The sequence below is a fragment of the Eubalaena glacialis genome, chromosome 14 (assembly GCF_028564815.1).
Source record: "Eubalaena glacialis isolate mEubGla1 chromosome 14, mEubGla1.1.hap2.+ XY, whole genome shotgun sequence".
Classification (NCBI taxonomy): domain Eukaryota; kingdom Metazoa; phylum Chordata; class Mammalia; order Artiodactyla; family Balaenidae; genus Eubalaena; species Eubalaena glacialis.
Genome location: NC_083729.1, coordinates 32,148,054 through 32,174,134, shown reverse-complemented (window position 1 = coordinate 32,174,134; position 26,081 = coordinate 32,148,054). Strand labels below are relative to the sequence as shown.

Here is a 26,081-nt window from a genome sequence, read left to right as displayed (position 1 = left end):
GTTTTCTGTCTTACTCAAGAATACCTTATGGAAATCTGTTAAATGGCAAAGCTCTGATTTATTCTTTTTAACAACTACAAAGTTGTATTAGTTGACCAGGGCTGCCATAACAAAGTACCACACAGTGGGTGGCTTAAACAACAGAAATTTATTTTATTACAATTCTAGAGGCTAGAAGTCCAAGATCCAGGTGCTGGCAGGGTGGATTTCTTCTGAGGCCTCTCTTCTTGGCTTATGGATAGCTATCTTCTCCCTGTGTCTTCTCCACAACCCCAAAAATAAAATATAATAAAAATCTAAAAACCACTTCATAAAAAACAATTTCAACTTTGTTTCCTTAGATATAGTACAAGAACCTTAAACTAAGGTGTTAAACTTGAATTTCTTACCTTTCTGAAAAATATTACCCTCTTCTAGTATTTCCTATCTTAGTGAAATTAGTGGTTCTCCCTCATTGCTGTTCTCACTACCCCCAAAATAATTATCCAGACTTACCTCCTCATTTCTTTTACATCTCCCACTGCTTCTACATTGTTTCAGGCCTTCATTGTATCTTTTTACACAGCCTGCAGCATCCTTCCAACTAGTTTTGCTTTCTTCACTTTCATCTTTGTTTTAACCCATCCTTTATACTGACACCAGAGAGATTCTTCAGCAAATAGATCTAATTATGTCAATGTCTGTTTGAAACCCTTCTATCATTTTCTCCTTCCCTGATCACTTCTCAACTTCCTAGCATGACACACAAGCCTGCCCTTTCCAGTCTTAGCTTTTTCCAGGTGTAGTCTTTGATCCAACTCTTACAGTTTCCCCAATACATCATTTTGTCTTGGCCTCTATGCCTCTTTATATGTTACCTCTTTTAGTAAAAGCCCTACTTCCTTATCTGCTTCCCTGTTGCACCTTATTCATCCTTTATGATCCAGTTCAAGTGTGTTTTACTTGTGAATACTTCTGATACTCCTCACACACCATCAGCAAGGATCACTCTTTTTTTGGTTATCATTGTACCGTAAAAATAACTCCATTGTAACCTCATCACACTGTGTTAAGTCACTTGTTGACATGTCTAGCTCCTCTGTGAGCTGAACTCTTTGAGGGCAGATGTCATGTTCTCATTCATCTTAGTGTCCCCAGCAATGAGAGGAAATCAGGGGGGAAAAAAATGTTACATACATGGGCCTAAAGGCTAATTAACAAGCCCTAAGAAATGCGAAAATATTTTCAGTCAATTTTGTTTTTGGAAAAAATTTAAGTTCTCTGATTTATTTTATTGTTGCTTTTAATTTTTTTTTTAAACAAAGGCTTTTTGCTTTGATTTTTAAATAAACCTCAAAATGAGAAATAAGAACCTAAAACATCATACATTGACTAATTATAACAATGAGAAATTGATTTAACAGTCCAAATCTTTATTATTTGCTATTGTAAAGGTTTTGAGCGTACCAGTTTTATTTCAAATTCTGTTATATGTTTAAATAAAAGTAGCACATCTGGGCTCAAGATGTGACAAAGTACAATCCAGAAGCTTTTCTAATTCTTCAGAGAGCCATTAGCTAGAAAAGGCTATTAAAGATTCATCAGAATTCAACTTAATGTTTTCTAGCAGTTTACCCAAGGGGTTCCTGAATACAGTTAGAGGACTCATGGATCAAACAGCTAGGAATTGATATAGATCTACTCCCTTTGCTTTTCCAGATTCCATAAATCTGATAGTAATAGCCACAAAGTTGCTTCTGAATTTGTTAGAAATTACTAGAGACAAAATGAACTGTCAAGACAGAAGCCGGCAGTCCTTAAGAAATGTTTAAAATTCAGTGGGTGGCATCTTTAACTGAATATGATGATTATACCTCAATCGAATATGATGATTATACCTCAAAAGAATTACTGTCATGATCATATAAAATTCTTATTCATGGCTATCATTCATTTTTTAGTGAGGTTTTTGCATTTACTTTACTTAAATTACCTAAGATAAGTGCATTTAAAGAAGCATATGAAGTTTTCTATGTCAGTAAACCTAAGTATAAAATGTAATGTTTTTGAAAACTGCATGTAAAGGAAAACCCCCATCAACTTTAAACCCAAGTCTAAGTGCATATTATAATTGCTCTCATACACACACCCTTAGTGAATGTTAGTTGTAGATAGCTTCTAAAGGCTGTCATAAAATTTGGCAGTGTAACCTATTCTGTATAGTCTTGAATAATTTGGATCATTTGATCTATTAAATATCTTTGAGTACCATTTAGATGGAATGGAACACTTTAGGTGTAACACTATCTCATAGTAGAGAAGTGTTTTTTTATCCTATCTGTATAAGAAAATGGAATGCTACTTCTCTCTGCTCATTAAAGAAATCTCTTAACAGCATCTTCCTTGAAAGAATGAAGAGCAAAGTCTGTATTTCAAGAATTGGTGCTCTGCTTGTCTTCAAGCATTTATCATTGCACATGTTTTTCAGTCAGAGATTTTGAAGTATTGTTTTTAGAGAATTAAAATAATTTATTAGTCTCTTGTATGAATGAACCTTATGATCCTAATTTGACAGATTTAAGATGTGATAAAGGTTAATCTCCAGAAATTTAGGTGAACAGTTGGCATCATGCATTATTTTCTATTTAAGCCTAATTCTTTGTTTGATTTATTTACCTAATAGGTTTTATTGGCTATTAGTAACCATCAACGAATAAAACTGCTTGAATTTGAATTTCTGAAATTTCATGTATCATACAAGGTGTCAAGCTTAACATTTTAACTATAAGTGATAAGCAGTATCACGGTTTTTGGTTTGTTTTTTTAAACCATAGCATTTCACCACTGTATTTATATACAGTTCATTTGATTCTACATAATAAACATTGATTTTAGTTCTGACTGCCTTTATATGTTGAATGGTTTCTGCTGTAAGGGTTTATTCTCCTGAAATCAACCAGACTCTCTAGCATTACCACCACCCCTTTTCACTCTTAATTCTGAGAAAGACATATTTTATTCCTTTCACCCCTATAACACAGAGGCTTTGAGTATTCCCTGAATGTCAGGGGTTTAGAGTGAAAAGCAAAGAGAAAATGATTCTATAAGTAGATAAACAAGGCCTTGCGTAATGGGAGCATCAATAGAGGAAATAGACAAGGGAACATGTAATTATAACTCAGTAGGACAAACCCAATAACAAAAATGTGATACCTAGTACAAGGATTAGCACAGAGCAGAGTATAAGACCCATAGAGCAGGGGCTATTTTTTATTAATCTCTATATATCCAGTATTTAATAGGTTCAATAAATCAGTTAAATGAATGAGATTAATTCTGCCTTAGAAAGAGACAAGAAGCAAGAAAGTCTACCCAAATGACACGAGATCTGGGGTTTGAAAGTCAGGTAGGCGAAACGGTAAGAGAATGAATGATAGCCACGGAGAACAGTGTGAGTGAAAACTGCATGCCATTTTTCACAAACTGTAAATAGTATGAATTGCTTCAGCATAAAGTGTAAATTGAAGAGCAGTTAAAGATGGAACTATATTAGTGAAGAATTATACAGTTTCTGTGGGTTTCTTTGAAAAACAAAGAACATTTTAAAAATATAATCTGATCAATTTACATTTTCTTGAACACTTTCTAAAATGTGTTTTGAGGTACCTAAACCACTTCCTCAAAAGGCTTGATATTTTTTAAAGTTAATTAGAATTATTGTTGATTAAATATTTTCATCCTTTTTTTTATATAAATATCTTTATTTTTTGGCTTTGCTGGGCGTGGGCTTCCTCTAGTTGTCGCGAGCGGGGGCCACTCTTCGCTGCGGTGTGCGGGCTTCTCATTGTGGTGGCTTCTCTTGTTGCGGAGCACGGGCTCTAGGCGCACAGGCTTCAGTAGTTGTGGCACACAGGCTCAGTAGTTGTGGCTCGCGCGCTCTAGAGCGTAGGCTCAGTAGTTGTGACGCATGGGCTTAGTTGCTCCGCAGGATGTGGGATCTTCCCGGACCAGGGCTCCAACCCGTGTCCCCTGCATTGGCAGGGAGATTCTTAACCACTGCACCACCAGGGAAGTCCCTAAATATTTTCATCTTAATATTTATTATCTCTAGCAATTTAGCTTTATGTCAGATTTTTAGTATGTTTACAATTTTATGTAATACATGGGATCATTTGTGTAATCAATGATCATTTTACCCATTTTGAATGATTTTACCTTTTCAGATGATAAGATTTATAGTGCTGCATTGACATTTATGACATGCTGATGTTTCTTAAAGTATGACCGCATACTTCAAGCCAAGCTTTAGGGACTTCCCTGGCGATCCAGTGGTTAAGACTCCACACTTCCACTGCAGGAGGTGTGGGCTCAATCCCTGGTTGGGGAACTAAGATCCCGTATGCTGCGTGGTGCAGCCAAAAGAAAAAAAAGCGAAGTTTTATATAGAAGCCCACTATATAAATAGATACAGTTCATGGACATTCTACTCCTTATGCTGATGGAGCTACTAGGACTCCTCCAAGTTGATAGTTAGGGGGTTAGTGGAAAGAGCTTTGGCCTAGATACCAGGAGGCCCAGGTTCAGCATTACTGGTTAGCTACAGAATTGTGGGTGTCTCCTTTTTATTATCTGCTAAATAAAGGGACTGAGTGAAATGACTTCTAAAGTCTCTTTTACTTATAAAATTATGTTGTTTTATAAATTTGTAGCTATATTTTATGTGATGCTGGAGCCTTGAATAGGAATGTAACCCCAATTATAGCTACATTTTCCGGGACTACATCTTAGTGAAACCAGGGGCTGTCTGTACTGTTTTTCATTTGTGAGATATAGTTTTTCTTTTTCAACATTTATAAGTTCCTCCCCGCTCCCCCCCCACCCCATGTAATAGTTGAGATTTTGGTAGGATAGGTGGAGATATCTAGCAAGTAATTTGGTATGTGGGTCTAAAAGTCAGGAGAAAAGTCAGGACTACAGATAGATTTGGAGTCATCCATGCAGGTGATAAAAATGTGGAAGTAAATGAGATTAGTTGGGAGAGAGAACAGAAGAAGGGAGCAGACAGACAAGGATGGACTCCACATTGAGGGATGAAGGAAGATATGGAACTCTATAAGGAACAAATGGAAAAAGAAACAAAGAAATAAGAGAAGCAGAATAGGTTGTGTCACTGATAATAAGAAAAGAGAGTTTAAAAAAGTCAAGAGCCCCCCACCAAAAAAAAAAAAAAAACCCCACCATGAAGTGTTAGGATTCACTTTTCAAGGAAGATAAGTCAACCATGAAGGTAAAGGGTATCTAAGAAAACAGTTTAAGCCAATGAGGGCATGCAATTCGATGTATAAAAATAAAACTATTGTCAAATGTTCCAGGGGGTTTTTTGTTTCGCTTTTAAAAGGTTTTTTTAATCATGCTTAGTGTTGAAGAGGGGTCTGTTTACAGGTCTCGTTACCTGCACACATTAGTCAGAACGGGACGGCCTGGTGAATAGAAAGCTGAGAAGCGTGAATTCCGGGTTCTAGTCCCTACTGCATCCATTATTTTAACTGCACAACCATTCAGTCATCTAATAGGGTGAGAGATTTGTAAGCAGGTCCGTTAAAATCAGGTTGGTAATAGCGATACCAAGAATGACAAAAAGTACTTGGGCAGGTGATTTAAGCCTTTGGGGGCTCAGTTTCTTCACCTGTAAAATAATAGTGAATTGTTTTAAACCTCATAATTAATGTAGCACCCCTCACACAGTTCTGAATTGTCATAATGTTATTTGCCTCTAAAATACTTTTCTTTAAAAAGTATTATAAGTGCATATATATGTTTATATACATGTCTATATACTTTTAATATATATTTTAAAATTCATTATATGGTATACTTTATAATCAAATTTCTCCATACACTGAGGCTGTCAGACCCTCAGCTAATGAGGTGTATGTAGTAGGATAGACCATACTAAATGCCCTTGGCTAGTGAGTACTGTGTACTTTCATCCAGTGAGAGCTCTGAGAGCTCTACCGTCCTTTAGAGAGTTGAGCATATTTTGAAACATGTATTGTTTGTCTCCTGAAACTGATTTTTCTGCCATTTTTTAAAGTAGGGAACAGTTTTGACCCATAGTGAGTGACAAAGGGATGCAAGTAAAGACTATCATGCTGGTTATTAAAATGTAAGTTTTACAAAAACCGGTGGCCTAAGATGCCTCCAAAGAAATGGTCGAGGAGAATGAAGGTAAAGATTATTGGGCATTTATGAATGAGTGACCATCAAATTATCTTCCTGAAGCATAGACAGTCTCACATTGTCAAAAGTGCCCATTTTGTGTCCTTTGATATAGGGTGACTTTGTGTTCAACAGACATTTATCAAGCTTGTATTATGTGCCATGTACAGCGCTAGATGCTGGAGTTACTTTGGTGAATAAGATATATCCCTCTTGGATTTTATCACTGGGTAGGAAAAACAGAGTTAAACAAGGGACCCATAGGAGGTCAATTTTGCCCAAGCACTATGTTGAGTAAGTGTTCTAACCACCACTGGTTCTTGGCAAAAACCATATAAACTGCATCTTTTATCCCCAGCTCAGCCTCTCCCTCCCTCTCTATATGCCCACACTCCAGGATAACCATGGTTTAAGAAAAAAATTGGAAATTATGCAATTAAGTATCTGAATCTCTAGAAACATGTTAATAAGCACGTATGGTGCACGTGGCTGGGAAAAAGGTTAAGAATTCCAGACTTGGGTCATAACATTCAAATCTGTATTTGCAAGCCAGACCATGTTCTTGAATACAAACCCACACTTAAAAAAACAAAATTATTTGTTTCGTTTGTTTAATTAGATGAAGCAAGCCTACGTTTTAATTACTTTGCTTTTTGTTTATAGGTTCAGGGCCAAGTTCATCCTACTCTTGAGTCTAGTGATGATGCTCTTCAGTATGTGGAAGAATTAATTCTGCAGTTACTAAATATGCTATGCCAAGCTCAGCCCCGAAGTGCTTCAGATGTAGAGGTATGATAAATTTTGCCTTGTGTCTAATATGTGTGTTTATTGTCATGTCAGTGAAGGGGGAAAGAGTTTGCTTTTCAGTTCCACAAAATATATATATGGTATTTTAAATAATGACTGGATTTATTTTAACTTTGTATTGAGTGTATGATAACTTTGTATTGAGTGTATGTTTTTGCTGTCAAACTATTCCATTATTTGCTTTTAATCTAAAATGAACTTTTATTGGCCTCTAAACACTGCTTCTTGATGCTAGAATGACAAATATACCTTTAAGAGTGGAATATGTCAAGTGTTTTTATTTGTTTGTTTTTTAAAGCCAGCTATCATTTCAAAAACATTTCAATTAATCCTTTGATCTTCAGTTGCTAGGTGTATTTTAGATAGAAGTGAACCACTTTCCACCTATTGGAAGGGAGGGAAACATCTAAAAATCTAGGAAGGAAGTTCTGTAATCTCCTACAAAGATGACATGGCTCCTGTCTTTTTAGGGCTTATAGATTAGTGGAGATACAGGTAGGTATATGGGCGGTAACATAATGTGATGTACTATGAGAAAAGGGTATGTGGGAAACCAAAAAATGGGTAAACTAATAACACAGGCTTTGGGGCTTAAGGTTAGCTTCTCAGAAGAAGAGCCATCTAAATGGAGTTCTTGAGGAGTCAAGATTGAGAGGAGAAGAAAGGAGGCTTGAGTACCGACTATAGAAAATGGGAGATAGAGCTGGAAACACAAAAGGAGTTTTCTGGCAATGATGAAGGATCATTTGACTTTAAAGACCTTGAATGTATAGTATACAAATCTTTGCATTTCTGTGACATTTCTTTTGCAGTACTCGTGTGGGCACAAAAAAGATGGTTGAGTTGAATGGCATTTCACCACGGATATATAATGGCAGAACAGTAGGGCAAGAGAATTGTGGAAATTGGTAGTAGCAGTGCTTTACAACCCTTTTCAGGACACAACACACTAGAATGTAATAATGATTTTGCAGTACACAGTGACTGGAGAGGAGGCGTATCTCTGTCTACCCCAGGCCCTGCTCTGTTCCCCTGAAGGGTGAGGGATTGATATATAGTTATATTCAATAGGAAGCTCAGCTGAAAAGAGCATCAGAGAATCAAATTGGATAAGGAAAAAAGTGAAATTTAAAAACAGCTGATATTTGAGTGCTTGCTATAGTATCATACACTGGTTTAAACACTTCTATGTTTATGTTTCATTTAAAGTTTTTAATAACCCCATGAAGGTGTTGCTGTCTTTTCCTTTAATAAGATATAAGGTCCAGAATATAAGGTCTTGTTCACTACCAAATCCCCAGCACCTAGAACATTGTCTGGCACTGAGAAGGCACTCAGAAAGTATATGTTGAATGAATTAATGTGGAAACTGAAGCACAGAGAGGTTAAGTAAGTTGCCCATGGTTACAGCTAGTAAGTAGTGAAGCCAAGACTCTAACCCAGAAAGCCTAAGCTTTCTGGGCCTAAATTCTACTAAACTATTCTGCCAGGTAGGAGAGGGGAAGGTAGATTGGCAAAACATGGAGGGAACAGTATTGGATTTCCCAATAAGATCAGAGAGCTGATAACACTAGAATACCTGAGTGATAGAAATAGAAGAATAGATTGGGATCAGAGACAGAGTTGTTAGAATTTAGGATTTCTAAAGTAACTTAGTTACAAAAGCAGGATACGGCCATGTGGTCGTAGCTGGACTAGACACAAAGGCCCCTATAATGAAGTGTTCAAGGAATTAAGAGGTCAAAGTATTTTATGTGTCCTTAATTTAAACAATAAAGTCACCCAGGATGATGGCAGGACTTTGCATGAGAGTGGAAGAGTGATATTCCAGAAGCAGCTTGGGGAGTGGAAAAGACGCTAAATCCACCTTCATGTGGGTTTTGGGACAAGGGCAGTTCCTGCTCTAGAAGTCTTTAGGGGAGATCCAGATTTCAATTGAGGCAAAGAAATATTAAGCAACACTAAGTTACAGAGGTTGTGGATGTAGAAAAGATTGTGTACTATGGAATAGTAATTCACTTTGATTTTTTAAGTAATTCAAAGTAGGTTTATACATTTTTATCCCATTTTTCCATTGAATTATAAGTAAAATACCTTTTATTCATAATTTCCTTTAGGCACTTATTAACATTGGGCTTTCAGAGTAGATCTTGAATAGAAATGGTTGCCTGACTCTCCTTGTTAACAACTCCGTTTGATCTTTTGGACCCTGATTAGGTTCTCCCACAGCGTTCATAAAATGTAGCATCCAATCCTATGCCTAGTGTATTAGAATGGGGTTACAGATCACATCGTCATTCTGATGTTGGTATATTCCAGGTATTTGCTAGTTTGAAAACACTACAATCTCAAATTCAGCTCTTTCCAAATAATGTTGTACTATACCTGTGTTTATCTAATTTTCTCCTTTTCATTAATATAAAAACTAACATAATTTTCCAGTATTGAAGGAGACCTCCATGAATTCTCAAAAATTACTAATGAGTCTCTCAGTCTTCCACTTGCACAGATTTAATCATTATGTAGGTACTCACGATTCTAGATAATAAGGGCTATTTCATGGCTTTTTAATACTCAGAAAACTTCTGAGATATTGAAGATATTTACCCTCTGCCCTGTTGTGTTATTTTTAAGCAAGTAACTTGGACATTTAAAATAGATGTAGCCATGGGATATTCCAGTGAACTGATGTTGTGGTTGGGAATGGACTTTTTGAAAGAGAATATATGACAGTAATAGAAATAGCAATCAGTTGTGTAATAGGCTTTGTAATTTCAAAGTACTGTTATAGACATTTCTATGCCCTTCCAACAACCCTGTGGAGTAGTTATTGTTCTCCTTGTTTTATATATTAGACAGTTAACCCTCAGAATGGTAGAACGGATTTTTTAAAAAGATGGAAATCTAGTTCTTTTCCAATCAATAGTCAAATGCCCTTCTTTCTGTACCATTCCTAGAAGGGTATTTATTTAAGAATATGGAGATTGGAGATATTTAGATGAATATAATAGTGTCTTTAGATTCTTTTATCAGGAAATAATTTTCTTTAATTTCTTTAATGCATTTATGGAGCTTTCTTTTAAAATAATAAGGGCCATGACTTTAGCAAGCCCTTCAAATAAATTTTGAGGTAAGGGATAATTCATTAAAAAAAATTAATTTGAAGGCCGTATAAAAAATGTGCTTTAAGAAATAGAGCAATCTGATTTAGTGGAATATGTGAATTTTACTTCTAAAGAATACATTTTGATTACTTTAAAGTATAAGCATAATTCAAAATAGGGTGGCAATTCTTGCTTAATATTCGGCCCCTAGGGGATTTGTTTCAATGAAAAACTAAAAGTGATTTTTAGTTGCCCTATAGTTTTAGGAAAATAGATACTTCAGAAGTGCTACAAAACTAATGGGTTACATACATATCTATAATCTTGCTTATGCTAATTTAAAAGTTTTGATGAATTGTACTACAGGTTATCACAGACTATGAACTATCGTAGTTCAAATGAATGGGATTTTGTTGTGTTGATGTAGCTAATGTTCACTAATCCATGGCACCAATATTTGAGTATCCACTATTTGTCAGGCAGTGTTCCAGATGAATAAGGTAACATATATAAACTCCCTGGGAATGCAGAGAAGGGGTATATATTATTTGGTCCTGTCTTTTTAAAATAATGTTTTAAAAGATAGTGTATAAAAATTCCTCCAATCTGGTTTGCTCTCCCTCTCCTCATTTTGTATATTTAGTCGTTTTAAAAGTAGAAGTAAAACCAGTAGTATTTTTTCTGATATATCCCTGATAAAGTATATTTTAATTTATTTATTTAAAAATTTTTATTTTATTGAAGTATAATTGAGTTACAATATTGTGTTAATTTCTGCTGTACAGCAGTGATTCAATCATACATATATTGTTTTTCATATTCTTTTCCATTATGGTTTATTATGGGATATTGAATATAATAGTTCCCTGTGCTATACAGTAGGACCTTGTTGTTTATCCATAAGTATATTCTTTTTTTTTTTTTTTTTTTTTGGCTGCATTGGGTCTTCAGTGCTGCGGGTGGGCTTTCTCTAGTTGCAGCAAGCGGGGGCTACTCTTCATTGCGGTGCACGGGCTTCTCATTGCGGTGGCTTCCCTTGTTGCAGAGCGCAGGCTCAGTAGTTGTGGCTCGCGGGCTTTAGAGCACAGGCTTAGTAGTTGTGGCGCATGGGCTTAGTTGCTCTGTGGCATGTGGGATCTTCCCGGACCAGGGCTCGAACCCACGTCCCCTGCACTGGCAGGCAGATTCCTAACCACTGTGCCTCCAGGGAAGTCCCCCGTAAGTATATTCTTTTAAATTTCTTAAGTCTTGTTCTTTCATAATTGTACTTGTTCTTTATTTCTCTCTGGTTGACTAGACTGATTTCCATTTGTAATATCTTTTGTTCCTGTTTCTCTTTCTCGCCTGTGTGTCTTGTATTTAACCAATTTTAATTTCTTAGGACACTGATACATTTTTCCTCTCATTTAACTCAGGCTTTCTTGGACTCTATTTTTTTTTCATATATATATATATATATATATATATTCTCTTTCAGATTCTTTTCCCTTATAGGTTATTGCATAATACTGAGTATAGTTCCCTGTGCTATACAGTAGATCCTTGTTGGTTATCTATTTTTTTTTTAAACATCTTTATTAGAGTATAATTGCTTTACAATGGTGTGTTAGTTTCTGCTTTATAACAAAGTGAATCAGCTATATGTATACATATATCCCCATATCTCTTCCCACTTGCATCTTGGTTATCTGTTTTATACACAGTAGTGTGTATGTTAATCCCGGCCTATTAATTTATCCCCACTCCCACCCCCTTTCCCCTTTGGTAACCATAAATTTGTTTTCTGTGTCTGTGAGTCTCTTTCTGTTTTGGAAATAAGTTCATTTATGTCTTTTTTTTTTTCTTTCTTTTTTTTTTTTTTTTTAAATTTTTGCCTTTATTTGCATTTTTTTTTTTTTTTTAATTTATTTTTGGTTGTGTTGGGTCTTCGTTTCTGTGCGAGGGCTTTCTCTAGTTGCGGCGAGCGGGGGCCACTCTTCATCGCGGTGCGTGGGCCTCTCACTATCGCGGCCTCTCTTATTGCGGAGCACAGGCTCCAGACGCGCAGGCTCAGTAGTTGTGGCTCACGGGCCCAGTTGCTCCGTGGCATGTGGGATCTTCCCAGACCAGGGCTCGAACCCGTGTCCCCTGCATTGGCAGGCGGATTCTCAACCACTGCACCACCAAGGAAGCCCCTCTTTCTTTTAGATCCCACATATAAGCGATATCATATAATTGTCTTTCTCACTTAGTATGCTAATCTCTAGGTCCATCCATGTTGCTGCAAATGGAATCATTTCATTCTTTTTTATGGCTGAGTAATATTCCATTGTATATATATACCACATCCTCTTTATCCATTCATTTGTTGATGGACAATTAGGTTGATTCCATGTCTTGGCTATTGTAAATAGTGCTGCAGTGAACATTGGGGTGCATGTATCTTTTTGAATTAAGGTTTTCTCTGGATATATGCCCAGGAGAGAGATTGCAGGATCATATGGTAGCTCTATTTTTAGTTTTTTGAGGAACTTCCATACTGTTCTCCATAGTGGCTGCACCAATTTACATTCCCACCAACAGTATAGGAGGGTTCCTTTTTTCCACACCTTATTCAGCATTTATTATTTGTAGACTTTTTGATGATGGCCATTCTAACCGGTGTGAGGTGGTACCTCATTGTAGTTTTGCTTTGCATTTCTCTAGTAGTTAGCGATATTGAGCATCTTTTCATGTGCCTTTTGCCCATCTGTATGTCTTCTTTGGAATAATGTCTATTTAGGTCTTCTGCCCATTTTTTGATTGGGTTGTTTGTTTTTTTGATATTGAGCTGTATGAGCTGTTTGTATATTTTGTAAATTAATCCCTTGTCGGTCTCATCATTTGCAAATGTTTTCTCTCCCATTCTGTACGTTGTCTTTTCATTTTGTTTATGGTTTCCTTTGCTGTACAAAAGCTTTTTAAGTTTTATTAGGTCCCATTTGTTTATTTTTGTTTTTATTTCCATTACTCTAGGAGGGGGATCCAAAGAGATATTGCTGCGATTTATGTCAGAGAGTGTCTTGTCTATGTTTTCCTCTAGGAGTTTTATAGTATCCGGTCTTACATTTTAGGTCTTTAATCCATTTTGAGTTTATTTTTGTGTATGGTGTTAGAAAACGTTCTAGTTTTATTCTTTTACATGTAGCTGTCCAGTTTTCCCAGCGCCACTTATTGAAGAGACTGTCATTTCTCCATTGTATATTTCTGCCTCATTTGTCATAGATTAATTGACTATAGGTGAGTGGGTTTATTTCTGGGCTGTCTTGTTCCATTGATCTATATTTCTGTTTTTGTGCCTGTATCATACTGTGGTGATGACTGTAGCTTTGTAGTATAGTCTGAAGTCAGGGAGCCTGATTCCTCCAGATTTGTTTTTCTTAAGATTGCTTTGGCTATTCAGGGTCTTTTGTGTTTCCATACAAATTAAAAAATTTTTGTTATAGTGCTTTGAAAAATGCCATTGGTAATTTGATAGGGATTGCATTGAATCCTGTAGATTGCCTTGGGTAGTATGGTCATTTTGACAGTATTGATTCATCCAATCCAAGAACACAGTATATCTTTCCATCTGTTTGTGTCTTCTTTGATTTCTTTCATCAGTGTCTTATAATTTTTGAAGTACAGGTCTTTTGCCTCCTTGGGTAGGTTTATTCCTAGGTATTTTATTCTTTTTGATGTGATGGTAAATGGAATTGTTTCCTTAATTTCTCTTTCTGATCTTTCATTGTTAGAAATGTATATAAATGCAACAGATTTCTGCATATTAATTTTGCATCCTGCAACTTTACTGAACTCATTGGTGAGCTCTGGTTTTTTTCTGTTAGTTTCTTTAGGATTTTCTGTGTAGAGTGTGATGTCATCTGCAAACAGTGACAGTTTTAGTTCTTTTATTCCAATTTGGATCCCATTTATTTCTCTTTCCTTTATCTTAGACTTTTTTCCCCCTGTGAGCGGAATCCTTAAATTTTAAAAGTTTGCTTTTCCTTTCCCATTCATTTTTTCTTTAACTTTCTTTCTTTTCCTTCACATCCTAAAGAATCTTTGTAATTTCTAATAAGTTTGCCATTCACATTTCGATTTCCCAAGTGATTTCACAATATTTTCTACCTTTCTAGACAGAAAAAAAAATTCTCCTACACATTCTAAGCCTTTATTACTATTAATAGCACTTCAAAAGTACCTCCAGGTCTGAATATTTACACTGAAGTGCATGTGTAGGAATTTTTATAGATCCTAGAATGTTTCTTTTGGAATTAATCATCAAGATTATCTATTTAGACACCTTTATTATGTAAAGGAAAAGACAAGGTTCTGCTAATAAGAGACAGAGCTGAATTGCAAACCTAGCTCTCTATCTTTTATTTTTCCCAAAGCCACTAAATATCAATCAAGGTGGAGTTTCTCAATTTAAAACAAAACTATTAATCTTGAAAGTGGCACCTTGAAAGAGTATCTTGAAAGAGTAATAGACTTTATTTAATTCATGAATCTTTCATTGATCATTTCTCCTTGGGCTTCTTTACCTTAAATTATATAAGATAAGTGTAAAAATAAATTTTATTTTGCTCTAAAATTGTAATTAAATTTGCCACTACAAGAGACAAAGTATTTCTTTCAGTCTGGCCTTTCCACATTCAAGGCATCTTTTTTGACCCTACTAATCTTTCCCATGACCTTTGGTATTACCTCATAAATATACAATCCAGTAATACACTAATAAGTAAGTTTAAAATGTTTTCTTCATCATTATTATTTTCCCTTTCTTGCCTTCTCTTTTAGCATTCCTGACTTTCCTTCCCCTTCTTTCTCAAAACAATAGATAAACTTGGAGTTAGGTTGATAAAATTGAGATGGGCAAGGATTGCTGTTCTGTTTTCTTTCTCTTCTGCCTCAACCCCTGCCTACAGTTTGCCTTGTAATTCTACTGATGATTTTTTTTCAAAGATGTATGTTAAATGTATTTAGAATTATTAGATTGAGTTCAGCTTCTGTTCTCTTCTGCTGCTTTCTGTCACCACTATACACCAGTGCTTTTTAGATTCTAGGTCATCACCCCTTATGCCCAACTAACATTTTTATAAATGAATAGGAAAAATCAGTGCATTGCCTATAGTAATAGAAGGTTTTGTTTTATGAAACTTTGTTCCAGTGTACTATGTATGTGATGTATAAGGATGTAATGTAAAATGTATTAAGAACTTACTATTTCTTACTATGCATTGAGGTCTCCCCACCAAAAAAATGTTAGTCAGCCATAGGGCTATACTATTATAAGGTTTGTAATCATGGTTATACCTATTTATTCAGTTAACCATGGGTTAAACCCATCAGTATGAAATTTTTAATTGGGAATCATGGTAAAGTTAGTCCTAAATCTCTTGTCATTTTTGTATTCTCAAGTCTATAGTATTGACTTGGAAGAAAGGAAGAGAATTCTTGTTTTGGACATTCTTTTCCACCCTTTCCTCCTTCCTTTATTAGTCCTTTTTCACCTGCCGAACTCCCCCAGTATTTTGGACCTTTGTATTGCCTTTATTATATGAGGGTATAGCATCATAGAAAATAGCTTTTCAACTAGACATTTGAAAATGTTTGTGAACTCCATTTTTAACTACAATAATTTCTGTCATTAGATTTAAAATGATCACTTCTTATATTTAGAAGCTGACTTATCCTTGAACATAGATGAAGAGAAAATTTCTTAAATTTGAATGGGTTAAACTATTTTGAATTTATAAATTTGTTATTAACATGTCCTGGAATCAATGTTTCCTTTCCCTCCACAGAATATCACATAGCAATCTCTTTTTCATTTTCCATCTTAATAGCAATTGACAAAACTTTTAATTTACACTTATAATCAGGAGTGATGTTAAACAGTTTCTATATATTACTAACTAAATATGGAGCAATTTAAAATACATGTTAAAATTGTGTAATAGCGACCTCTACTGGTTTTAATTATGGTATCCTGAAAGTGGATTTTAAAAACTTCAGAGCATGAAAGTACCTTTTGTTTGAAGTGAATTATATTAGTTTATTAAAGTCGGGAAATTCAGCTTTTACATTAACATGAGTTCTTTCACTTTCAATGGAAATTCTAACCGGATAACTGCTGGATTAAAATGAAATATCTTGATAAAAATTAATAACCTGTGGAAGATTCAAACTCTAATGATAAGCTACAGTGTATTAAAGTTGCAGTTACTAATGTAAACCCTTGATTTTCCATGATTTATAAATAGTTTTGAAGTCAAGTACCTTTGCATGATGGATAAAGCAAAAATTCTTAGAAGTTTCAAGTAGAAACTGCTATTTTAGCTTGTAATTGGTGTTGAAAGAAAGGGCAAATGAGAACTGGATTTAGATATTTGCTTTTTGAGCTTAGGTCTTGTTCCTTGAAATTTTATATAAGTAATGTTTTAAATAGCGTCTACTCATTCTTGTCATTAGCTTTATCACAGTGAAGTTGAAATTCAGAATGTGATTTTTCCCCTAGTTAATAGAAGGAACATTTAGTCTCTTAATTGCCTAATTAAGAAACTAGTACATTGGCAGTTATGGTTTTCTCTTAGCTTAGGTATGTTTGTAGTATAAATTATACTACATGTGAAAAGCCTGCTTTTGGTATTCTTTGATTTTAAAAGTAAATTGTAAGTGAAGAGCACTATTTAATATATTTGTTGCTTAGTTGTTATTTTCCTATTTTCCAAGGAACGTGTTCAAAAAAGTTTCCCTCATCCAATTGATAAGTGGGCAATAGCTGATGCCCAGTCGGCTATTGAAAAGAGGAAACGAAGAAACCCTTTATCTCTCCCAGTAGAAAAAATTCATCCTTTGTTAAAGGTAAAGCTGAAATACTGCCTTCTTGCCTTTTAAAAGCAAAATAAAACCCATGATTTTCAAACACAAAGAATATGTTTTATGGATAATAGAGTCAACTGAAGAGTGACATTCTCTCGTTTTAATTTTTCCAGGAATTTATGTCACGGGGAGGGATGATATAATAGGAAACTATAAGTTGGACAACATGACTTAAAGTTATCTCATACCAACAGTAATAATCAAGCAAATTGAAAACACTAAGAAAAGTTATAATTGTGGATTTTGTTCATCTCAGATGTTACTAGAACCTCAAAGAGAACTTGTAAAAATCCTTTTTTTGTTGGCTAGACCTAAGTGTCCCTATAAATGCTTCACATAGTTAGATGTGTAGGGACCTCTGTGAGACTGCCATAGGGCTATGTGTAATCTCTGAACAAAAATTCCATAAAGATCACCTACACTATTTAGTCCTACTTGTCATTTATATTAGTCAGTTGGTCAGTTGAGTCTCTCCAGAACTAATAGAAAAAATAACTGCTAGAAACTCTGATAATGTGATTTCTTTTTTATTTAATACAATGAACAAACTATTGATTAACTCTCACATCAAAAATATAGGTATGATAATTAAAACCTTAATAATACTTCTGATATCAGTAATTTTCTGTGTACTATAATACAAGTAAAATGCTAATGCTTGCATACATTATCTCTAAGTTTTATTATTCAACAGAGTTAATTATTATCATCCCCACTTTGTAGATAACTGAGGCAGAAAGTGATTAAGCAACTTCTATTCCAAGTTCACAGGACTCTTAAGTGATAGCATTAGGAAATCCAAGTCTGTTTGATCTTGTACAAGATTTAAGGCTGAACACTTGGGTGATTAAGACTATCAAAAGGTTACGTTTTGTCCTTTGTTGTTTGAATAGAAATATCTACATATAACTTACTAACTGGTCTGAGGAAATAAGTTCAAGTTATAGAAAATTACTAAGCTGTTAGTCATTGCACTTCTTTATAATTCTCTTTTCATGATTTTTATAGCCATACATTGAATTATATTCTAAGAGAATTAACAAATTGAGGTATGTGCATGCTGTGTTAATGATTCTAAATGTTGCATTTTAGGGTCTAATTGTGGGTAGCATTTCAATTTATTAATATATCCACATCACTATAAACAATTAATAGTTTTTACATATTCTTAAAGGTAAACGCAACCTGTTCCCAAATTATAAGTAAACTTTTTTTTTTTAAGTATAGTTGATCTACAATGTTACATTAGTTTTAGGTGAACAACGTAGTGATTCAATATTTTTATAGATTATACTCCATTTAAAGTTGTTATAAAATATATAAGTAAACTTATTATTTTGAAGTTTTTTTTCTTAATTGGATTGTTTAGAAAACAGAATTTATTTTCCTATAGGAATTGGTCAGCCCCACAAAAGCCCATACTCTCTTTGAAGTCTGATAATAGGACTGTTTAATGTGCCTTTAATAACCACTGTTGTTCAGCAAGACATAGCATGAATTTTTTTCCATAGAAACAGCCCAGATGTCAGGAATGAATGTACCACTAGGGTTTTTAGGAAGCCCAGGTTCCTCTGGAAAGAAGGATAGAGGTATAAGGATAGTGGATATTCCCAGATACCAATAATATATTAACTCTTTTTCTGCATAAAGAAAAAAACCCTCATTTGTCATTGTTAATTCCAGGTATTCTTAATTAGGTAACAATGAGCATTTTTCCCCTCCCCCAAACTTGGGCTTCCCTTCCTAGTTTAGGGATTATCTATTTACTTATCTGTACTTCTTAAGTATTTTACGTGAGCATAAGTAATTTTGCCTTACCTTTTCTTGGTTTACATTTTCAAATAGCAATATGTATATTATTCATAGATGAACTACTTAAAATTAAATGCTGTTGATAATCACAGGCCTCAGTAAAAGTTAAGCTAAACTGTATACACTTTTTAAAAAATCAGTGTGTCAAATTTATAGTAAATAATTTTAAACATGCTTTTCTTTTAATTTTTTCAGGAGGTCCTAGGTTATAAAATTGACCACCAGGTTTCTGTTTACATAGTAGCAGTATTAGAATACATTTCTGCAGACATTTTAAAGCTGGTGGGGAATTATGTGCGAAATATACGGCATTATGAAATTACAAAACAAGATATTAAAGTGGCAATGTGTGCTGATAAGGTAGGATACTGATCTATATGTTTTGTTCTTAAATTTTTATTCATGACTTACTGGGTGCTAACATACTACTCAGACAGAATAAAATTGTATATTGTTTGTTAGGGCATACTTTTAGTAATCTAATGGCAAGAACTCCAGATATCACTTTATGTAAATAAAGTATTATATATATAGTATTAAAATGTGTTTAAGTATGTCATGTAGCTTTTCTTTTATGTGTTGCTGCATGTAGGGTTAATAACAGTAATAATCTCTTATTAGTGAATTTCTTAAATTTTTATTTGGATTGGAAGACTTAGAAGATTATGGATTTACTTGAAAAGAATACTCGAAAATGTAAAAATACTGGGTTGGCCAAAAGGTTCATTCATAAGATGGCTCTAGTAGCGCTTAGTTGTCTTTAACTTCATTCGAAACAGTTTTGTTAGACTGTATTGTGACAGCTGTCATTTCAGTGTGCATTTTAAAAAAATATCAAAATTGGTGAATTTTTGTGTAGCCATTTTAATATTGAAGATGTAAGAAAAAAAGCAACATTTTCGGCATATTATGCTGTATTATTTCAAGGAAGGTAAAAATGCAACTGAAACACAAAAAAAGATTTGTGCAGTATATGGAGAAGGTTCTGTGACTGATTGAACATGTCAAAAGTGGTTTGGGAAATTTCGTGCTAGAGATTTCTCTCTGGATGATGCTCCGCGGTCGGGTAGACCATTTGAAGTTGATAGCGATCGTATGGAGACATTAAATGAGAACAATCAACGTTATACCATGCGGGAGATAGCCAACATACTCAAAATATCCAAATCAAGCATTGAAAATCATTTGCACCAGCTTAGTTATGTTAATCACTTTGATGTTTGGGTTCCACATAAGTTAAGTGAAAAAAATCCTTCTTGACCATATTTCCATATGCAATTCTCTGCTGAAACATAATTAAAACATTCCATTTTTAAAACAAATTGTGATGGGTGATGAACAGTGGATACTGTACAATAATGTGGAACAGAAGAGATCGTGGGGCAAGCGAAATGAACCACCACCAACCACACCAAAGGCCGGTCTTCATCCAAAGAAGGTGATGTTGTGTATATGGTGGGATTGGAAGGGAGTCCTCTATTATGAGCTCCTTCCGGAATACCAAACGATTAATTCCAGTAAGTACTGCTCCCAACTAGACCAACTGAAAGCAGCACTCGACGAAAAGCGTCCAGAATTAGTCAACAGAAAATGCATAATCTTCCATCAGAATACCGCAAGACCGCATGTTTCTTTGATGACCAGGCAAAAACTGTTACAGCTTGGCTGGGAAGTTCTGATTCATCCACCGTATTCACCAGACATTGCACGTTCAGATTTCCATTTATTTCGGTCTCTACAAAATTCTCTTAATGGAAAAAATTTCAATTCCCTGGATGACTGTAAAAGGCATCTGGAACAGTTCTCTGCTCAAAAAGCTAAAAAGTTTTGGGAAGGTGGAATTATGAAGTTGCCTGAAAAATGGCAGAAGGTAGTGGAACAAAATGGGTGAATACGTTGTTCAATAAATTTCTCGGCGAAAATGAAAAATGTATCTTTTATTTTTACTTAAAAACGAAGGAACTTTTTGGCCAACCCAATACTAAACTCTTGAGAGTTTAATTTCATTGCCTAGCTTTCTTTAGATACTACTTGTATGGTTTTACTATGATTATGTTAAGAGCAAACATTTATTGAAAGTTAAGCATATATGCGACTTATCTCATTTGGTCCTTATGATATCCCTCTAAGGTAGATGCTCTTATCTACATTTTATAAAAGGGAAACTGAGGTTCAGAGAGATAAAGAAATTGGTCTAGAATTTTCTGAGAAGTTTCAAAGCCTAGACGTGAACTCCAGATCTGAGTCTAAGTCATTGCACTGTACTGCCTCAGTAATTTTATTTTATAAAAATGACTTTTCAGAAAAGAAAGTATTTTCTGATGAAGCGTCTCACTCCCTTTTTTCCAAGTATTATTGATTCGGAATATTCTTTCTGATTGCTGAATCCACTTAAATATATTTTAGTATATTTGTTCTTTCAGAATGTGAAAATCAACTCATCTGAAGGATTTCAAATGTTTTTATTTTTTAATGAATGAGTATTTGATTTTAAAAGTTATTTTTCAATGAATATAAAATATTTGACACTTTTAAATGAATTGATAAAATATTTCTGAGTATGTAGTACGTGCTCACACAGAGAAGAGATGCAAGAGAAATATAGAACGAGACTGTAGATTTGATGAAAGGGTACTTATATTTGTGAAACAAGCAGAAAGTAATACAAGATAAAATATTTCATTGTGTTATAGGGATAATGATGTCGAAGTTCACAGGAGGGAAAAGATAAGGTTTAGCAGGAGTAGTAATAGTAGACTTCTTGGAAAAAAAACAGGACTTATTTTGATCAATCACCAGCAAACGTAGGAATTATTCAAATATGAATTATGTGAGGCCCTGGAATGAAGTGGTGATGCCAAGGTTATGAAACAGAGGAAACTAAGAGAGAAATCCAAGACAAGATTTGGAAACAAATTAGAAGTAATATACAGTTAACAAGAGAGACAGACAGACAGACAGATACTTGTATTGACAGAGAACTTGGGAGAGGCAGTTTGTGATACCTGATGTAGAATTTTGTCTTAGAGAAGCTGTGGAGGGGGAAATGGCATTATATCCAAGAAGAGGTAATTGTGTGTCTACTTATTATCATTTAAGAACTGTATTCAGATAATAGCTTAGGGTGCTTAACTTCAAGTTGGACTATAGATTCATATTTTATTATACTTTCTTATATCTCTGATTGTAGGTATTGATGGATATGTTTCATCAAGATGTAGAAGATATAAATATATTATCTTTAACTGATGAAGAGCCTTCCACCTCAGGAGAGCAAACTTATTATGATTTGGTAAAAGCATTTATGGCAGAAATTCGACAATACATAAGGGAACTTAATTTAATTATAAAAGTTTTTAGAGAGCCCTTTGTCTCCAATTCAAAATTGTTTTCAGCTAATGTAAGTATCATTGAATAAATGTATATCATTGCATGTGTTGTTAATTTTACATGACCACTCAAATTTGAATTTGTATAGTTCATGATTGCTAATTGGTCCATTTTTTAAAAGTAGTGGGATTTAATTCATCATGACTGTGATCAAAAATAAAGTTGCTACAACAGTTTTGATAAATTAAACATCAGAAATTAAAAGACAAAATCTAAACTAGACTGATTGTGTAAGTACAAATGAATTCACAGACTCTTCCATGTACTCCAAAGAATAAAACCTCTTGTTTAGGTGGAAGATTTCTGTGTTTAATTTGACTCATTTGCATCATTGAACCAACACTTCATCAGGGCTGCCTATATTTTTGATGCCATACTTGGCAATGGGGATTCAAAGATGAATAAAAAACCGTTTCTTCTGTCAAGTTTAGTTCAGTCAAGACAGAAATGTAAACTTTAAATTAAATTGCAATGCAATGTGGTAATTACCATAAACCAGAAGTATGACAGCAGTATTTTGGGGAGCACAGAGGAAGGTGCCAATAACTGAAAATTAGAGAAGGGACTACTGATCTTACAGTAGTAATTAAACCAACCTGATTGAGTCTTGGAGAAATGCTAAATGAGAACAGTTGAGATTGTCTAAGGGAGTTGCATTCTAGTAATTTCTAGAACTGTAGCTACATAGTCACAGGTGACTGATGGAGAAGTGGTGCTCACAACAGAGGCTGAGACTGGTATTCACTCAATGTTATGGCAATGAGCAGACATTAAAAAATAAAGGAGTAGATTTTGAGTTACACAAATCTGTAAATATAGTAAAAAACCATTGAATTGTTCACTTTAGGATGAATTGCATGGTATGTAAATTATATTTTAATAAAGTTGTTTAAAAACAGAAAGTGGTAAAGAATAGGCAAAGATTTCTTGGGACACAAAAATCAAGAACCATAAAATTAAAAATTAATGAATTAGACTTCATTAAAATGAAAAAAACTTTTGCTCTTTGAAAAACATTGTCAGAAAAATAAAAATGTAAGCCACAGATTGTAAGAACCTGTTTGAATTACATATATCTAACAAAGGGTTTGTATTCAGAATATATAAAGAACTTTTGCAGTTCTCAATAATAAGAAAAACAGCCTGATATTTTAGGTGGGCAAAAAATTTAAACACTTTATAAAAGAAGGTATACCAATGACCAAAAAGCACATCAAAAGATGCTCAACATTAATAGTCATAAGGAAAATGCAAATTAAGACCATAATGAGACACTACTACACACTCATTAGAAAAACTAAAATTAAAAAGACTGACAATACTGGATGTTGAAAAGAATGTAGAGCAACTGCTTTTGGGAATGTAAAATTCCCACATTGCTTGTGAGAATGTAATCTGGTATAAATATTTAGGAAAAGAATTTGATAATTTCATATAATATTAGCCATAAGCTAGCCATACAACCTAGCAATTCCACTACAAAATCACACCTGGGTAAAACATCCATTCAAAGTTCAAAATAGACCAGTGGATTTTAATGTACAAAATTTGTATAGTTTCAGATTCTACATTGCAACTAACCTTTAAGAAGCTACCATTTATTGACTTGTATAATATCATAAAAAGATATTCGCTCCATATATATGAAATTTCCAGACTAGGGAAATCCATAGAGATAGAAAGTGGATTAGTAGTTGCCAGAGACTGGGGATGGGTGTGTAGGGGAAGAATGGAGAGGGCTACTACTGGATACAGCCTTTCTTTTTGAGGTGATGAAGATGTTCTAGAATTTGATGGTAGTGACGATTGAACAGGCTGTGAATATGTGAAAGTACACTTTAAAAGGGTGGATTTTGTGGTACGTGACATATCTCAGTAAAGAAACTATGCAGGAAAAGAAAAGGGTATCCACAGTTATTTGAATAGACTCCTGCCTTTTCCAACTACATGTCTTTGTAAAGCTAGATTTTCTTCATATGCTTTAACCAAAGCAACATATCACAACAGATTGAATGCAGAACTATACATGAAAAGCCAGCTATCTTCTATTAAACTAGGTGTTAGAGATTTGCAAAAATGTAAAACAGTGCCATTCTCCTCACTAAGATTTTTGGTTGTTCTAGAAAAATATAGTTACTTTTCATAAAAGAACTCTTTATTGTTATTTTTAAATGAATTAAATGTTTTATGATTTTCTTGGTTTTAATTTCTAATATAGTAAATGTTGATAGTAAATAATTTCTAATACAGTAAGCAAAAGCCCTTTGGAGTTTTCAATAATTTTTAAGAGTGTGAAGGAGTCCTGAGAACAAAAAGTTTGAGAACCAGTGACCGAGAGAAATGTATTTTGCAAACTATACTTCATTGCCAAAGGAATTCTTTGTCTCTTACTTACATTTGTAAGTTGTTAAAATTTCTCACTGTATCTGCCATGTTAAATTTCATGATTATAAAATGACTTATTGGCTCAAAATTTGTTTTATTATACAACCTAACTGAATTAATGTGTTTTTCATCCCAACAGGATGTAGAAAATATATTTAGTCGTATAGTGGATATACATGAACTTAGTGTAAAGTTACTGGGCCATATAGAAGATACTGTAGAAATGACAGATGAAGGCAGTCCCCATCCATTAGTAGGAAGTTGCTTTGAAGACTTAGCAGAGGTAAGTAATTATACACCAAAAAAGTCTGCATCTAGAAGGCCCGACATTTGAATTAAAATTGGAATCTGAATTATTGTTTCCAGCTAACATAGACATTAACTGCTGACTACTCAACTGTATTGCCTCTTCCTCAAAGGGTCATCGTCAACATTTGTTTCCATTATCTCACGAAACTTAGAAAAAGTAGTTTCTCATCATTATAAAAAACAGATCCCACAGGTGACACTTAATTGGCTATCTTATCAATGAAGAGGCCACAGAACTTGGACCTGAGGTCAGACTACTTGTGTTCCAGTCTAAAATCTGCTACTTAGTAGTTGTATGTGTCCGTGGGCAATTTACTTCACATCTCTAAGCCTCTCTATCTATATTTGTAAAAGAAAGATAATAATAGGACTCAGGATTTTTTGAAAGTTAAATAAAATAACTTTCCTGAAATATTTAGCTAACCAGCTTCATACAGCTACTCAATATATGATAACTGTGCATAATTATTTAGAATAGGAGGGATGAAGTGAATAGGAAAATCAAGTCCAGGACCTAGATGATTCAGATATCATAGGGGTAGAAAAATGGTAACCTTCTCCTTGATATTTCAACTGCTAAAATATTGAGTTAGCCCTTATAAGTTAGTATTGATAGTCATTCTGAAATTTCTAGCTCTTGCTTTGTTCTCATTCCAAAATCAACTATATCTTTTATTGTAACTCAGGGTCGAGTTTGTAAAACAAAAAATTTAAGACTTTCAGGCAAAATAATATGCTAAGTTTAAGCTTCACTACAGCCCCTCAGTGTTGCTTCAAACATACAGAAGTCATAAAGTATAAAAAGAAAAAAGGAATATACCTAACTAGACTCAAAAACAAGGATGTTTTTCAGCAAGAGGGAAAGTTGTACTCAGAGGAAGGTTGAGGAATACAAGAACTAATGCTGAGAAATGTAGTAGTAAATTTATAAGCTACTGATTATTTTTTAAATAAATTTATTTATCTTATTTATTTATTTTTGGCTGTGTTGGGTCTTCGTTGCCACGCACAGGCTTTCCTCTAGTTGCGGAGAGCGGGAGCTACTCTTCGTTGTGGTGCACATGCTTCTCATTGTGGTGGCTTCTCTTGTTGCAGAGCACGGGCTCTAGGTGTGTGGGCTTCAGTAGTTGTGGTGCACGGGCTCAGTAGTTGTGGCTTGCGGGCTCTAGAGCTCAGGCTCAGTAGTTGTGG

The 26,081-nt window shown here is 34.3% G+C and overlaps 1 protein-coding gene across 4 annotated transcripts in view; it reads left to right on the top strand.

The window, feature by feature from the left end:
• Positions 1–26,081, top strand: part of SOS1 (SOS Ras/Rac guanine nucleotide exchange factor 1) — a 147,522-nt gene that overhangs the window by 58,608 nt on the left and 62,833 nt on the right. For 3 of the 4 annotated variants that reach the window (XM_061210677.1, XM_061210678.1, XM_061210676.1), the window contains exons 2-6: positions 6,862–6,987; positions 16,845–16,976; positions 19,002–19,166; positions 21,997–22,206; positions 24,721–24,864. In XM_061210677.1, the coding sequence (XP_061066660.1) occupies positions 6,862–6,987; positions 16,845–16,976; positions 19,002–19,166; positions 21,997–22,206; positions 24,721–24,864 (777 nt within the window). The remainder of the gene's footprint in view (positions 1–6,861; positions 6,988–16,844; positions 16,977–19,001; positions 19,167–21,996; positions 22,207–24,720; positions 24,865–26,081) is intronic. The other variant, XM_061210679.1, reaches the window with a different exon arrangement.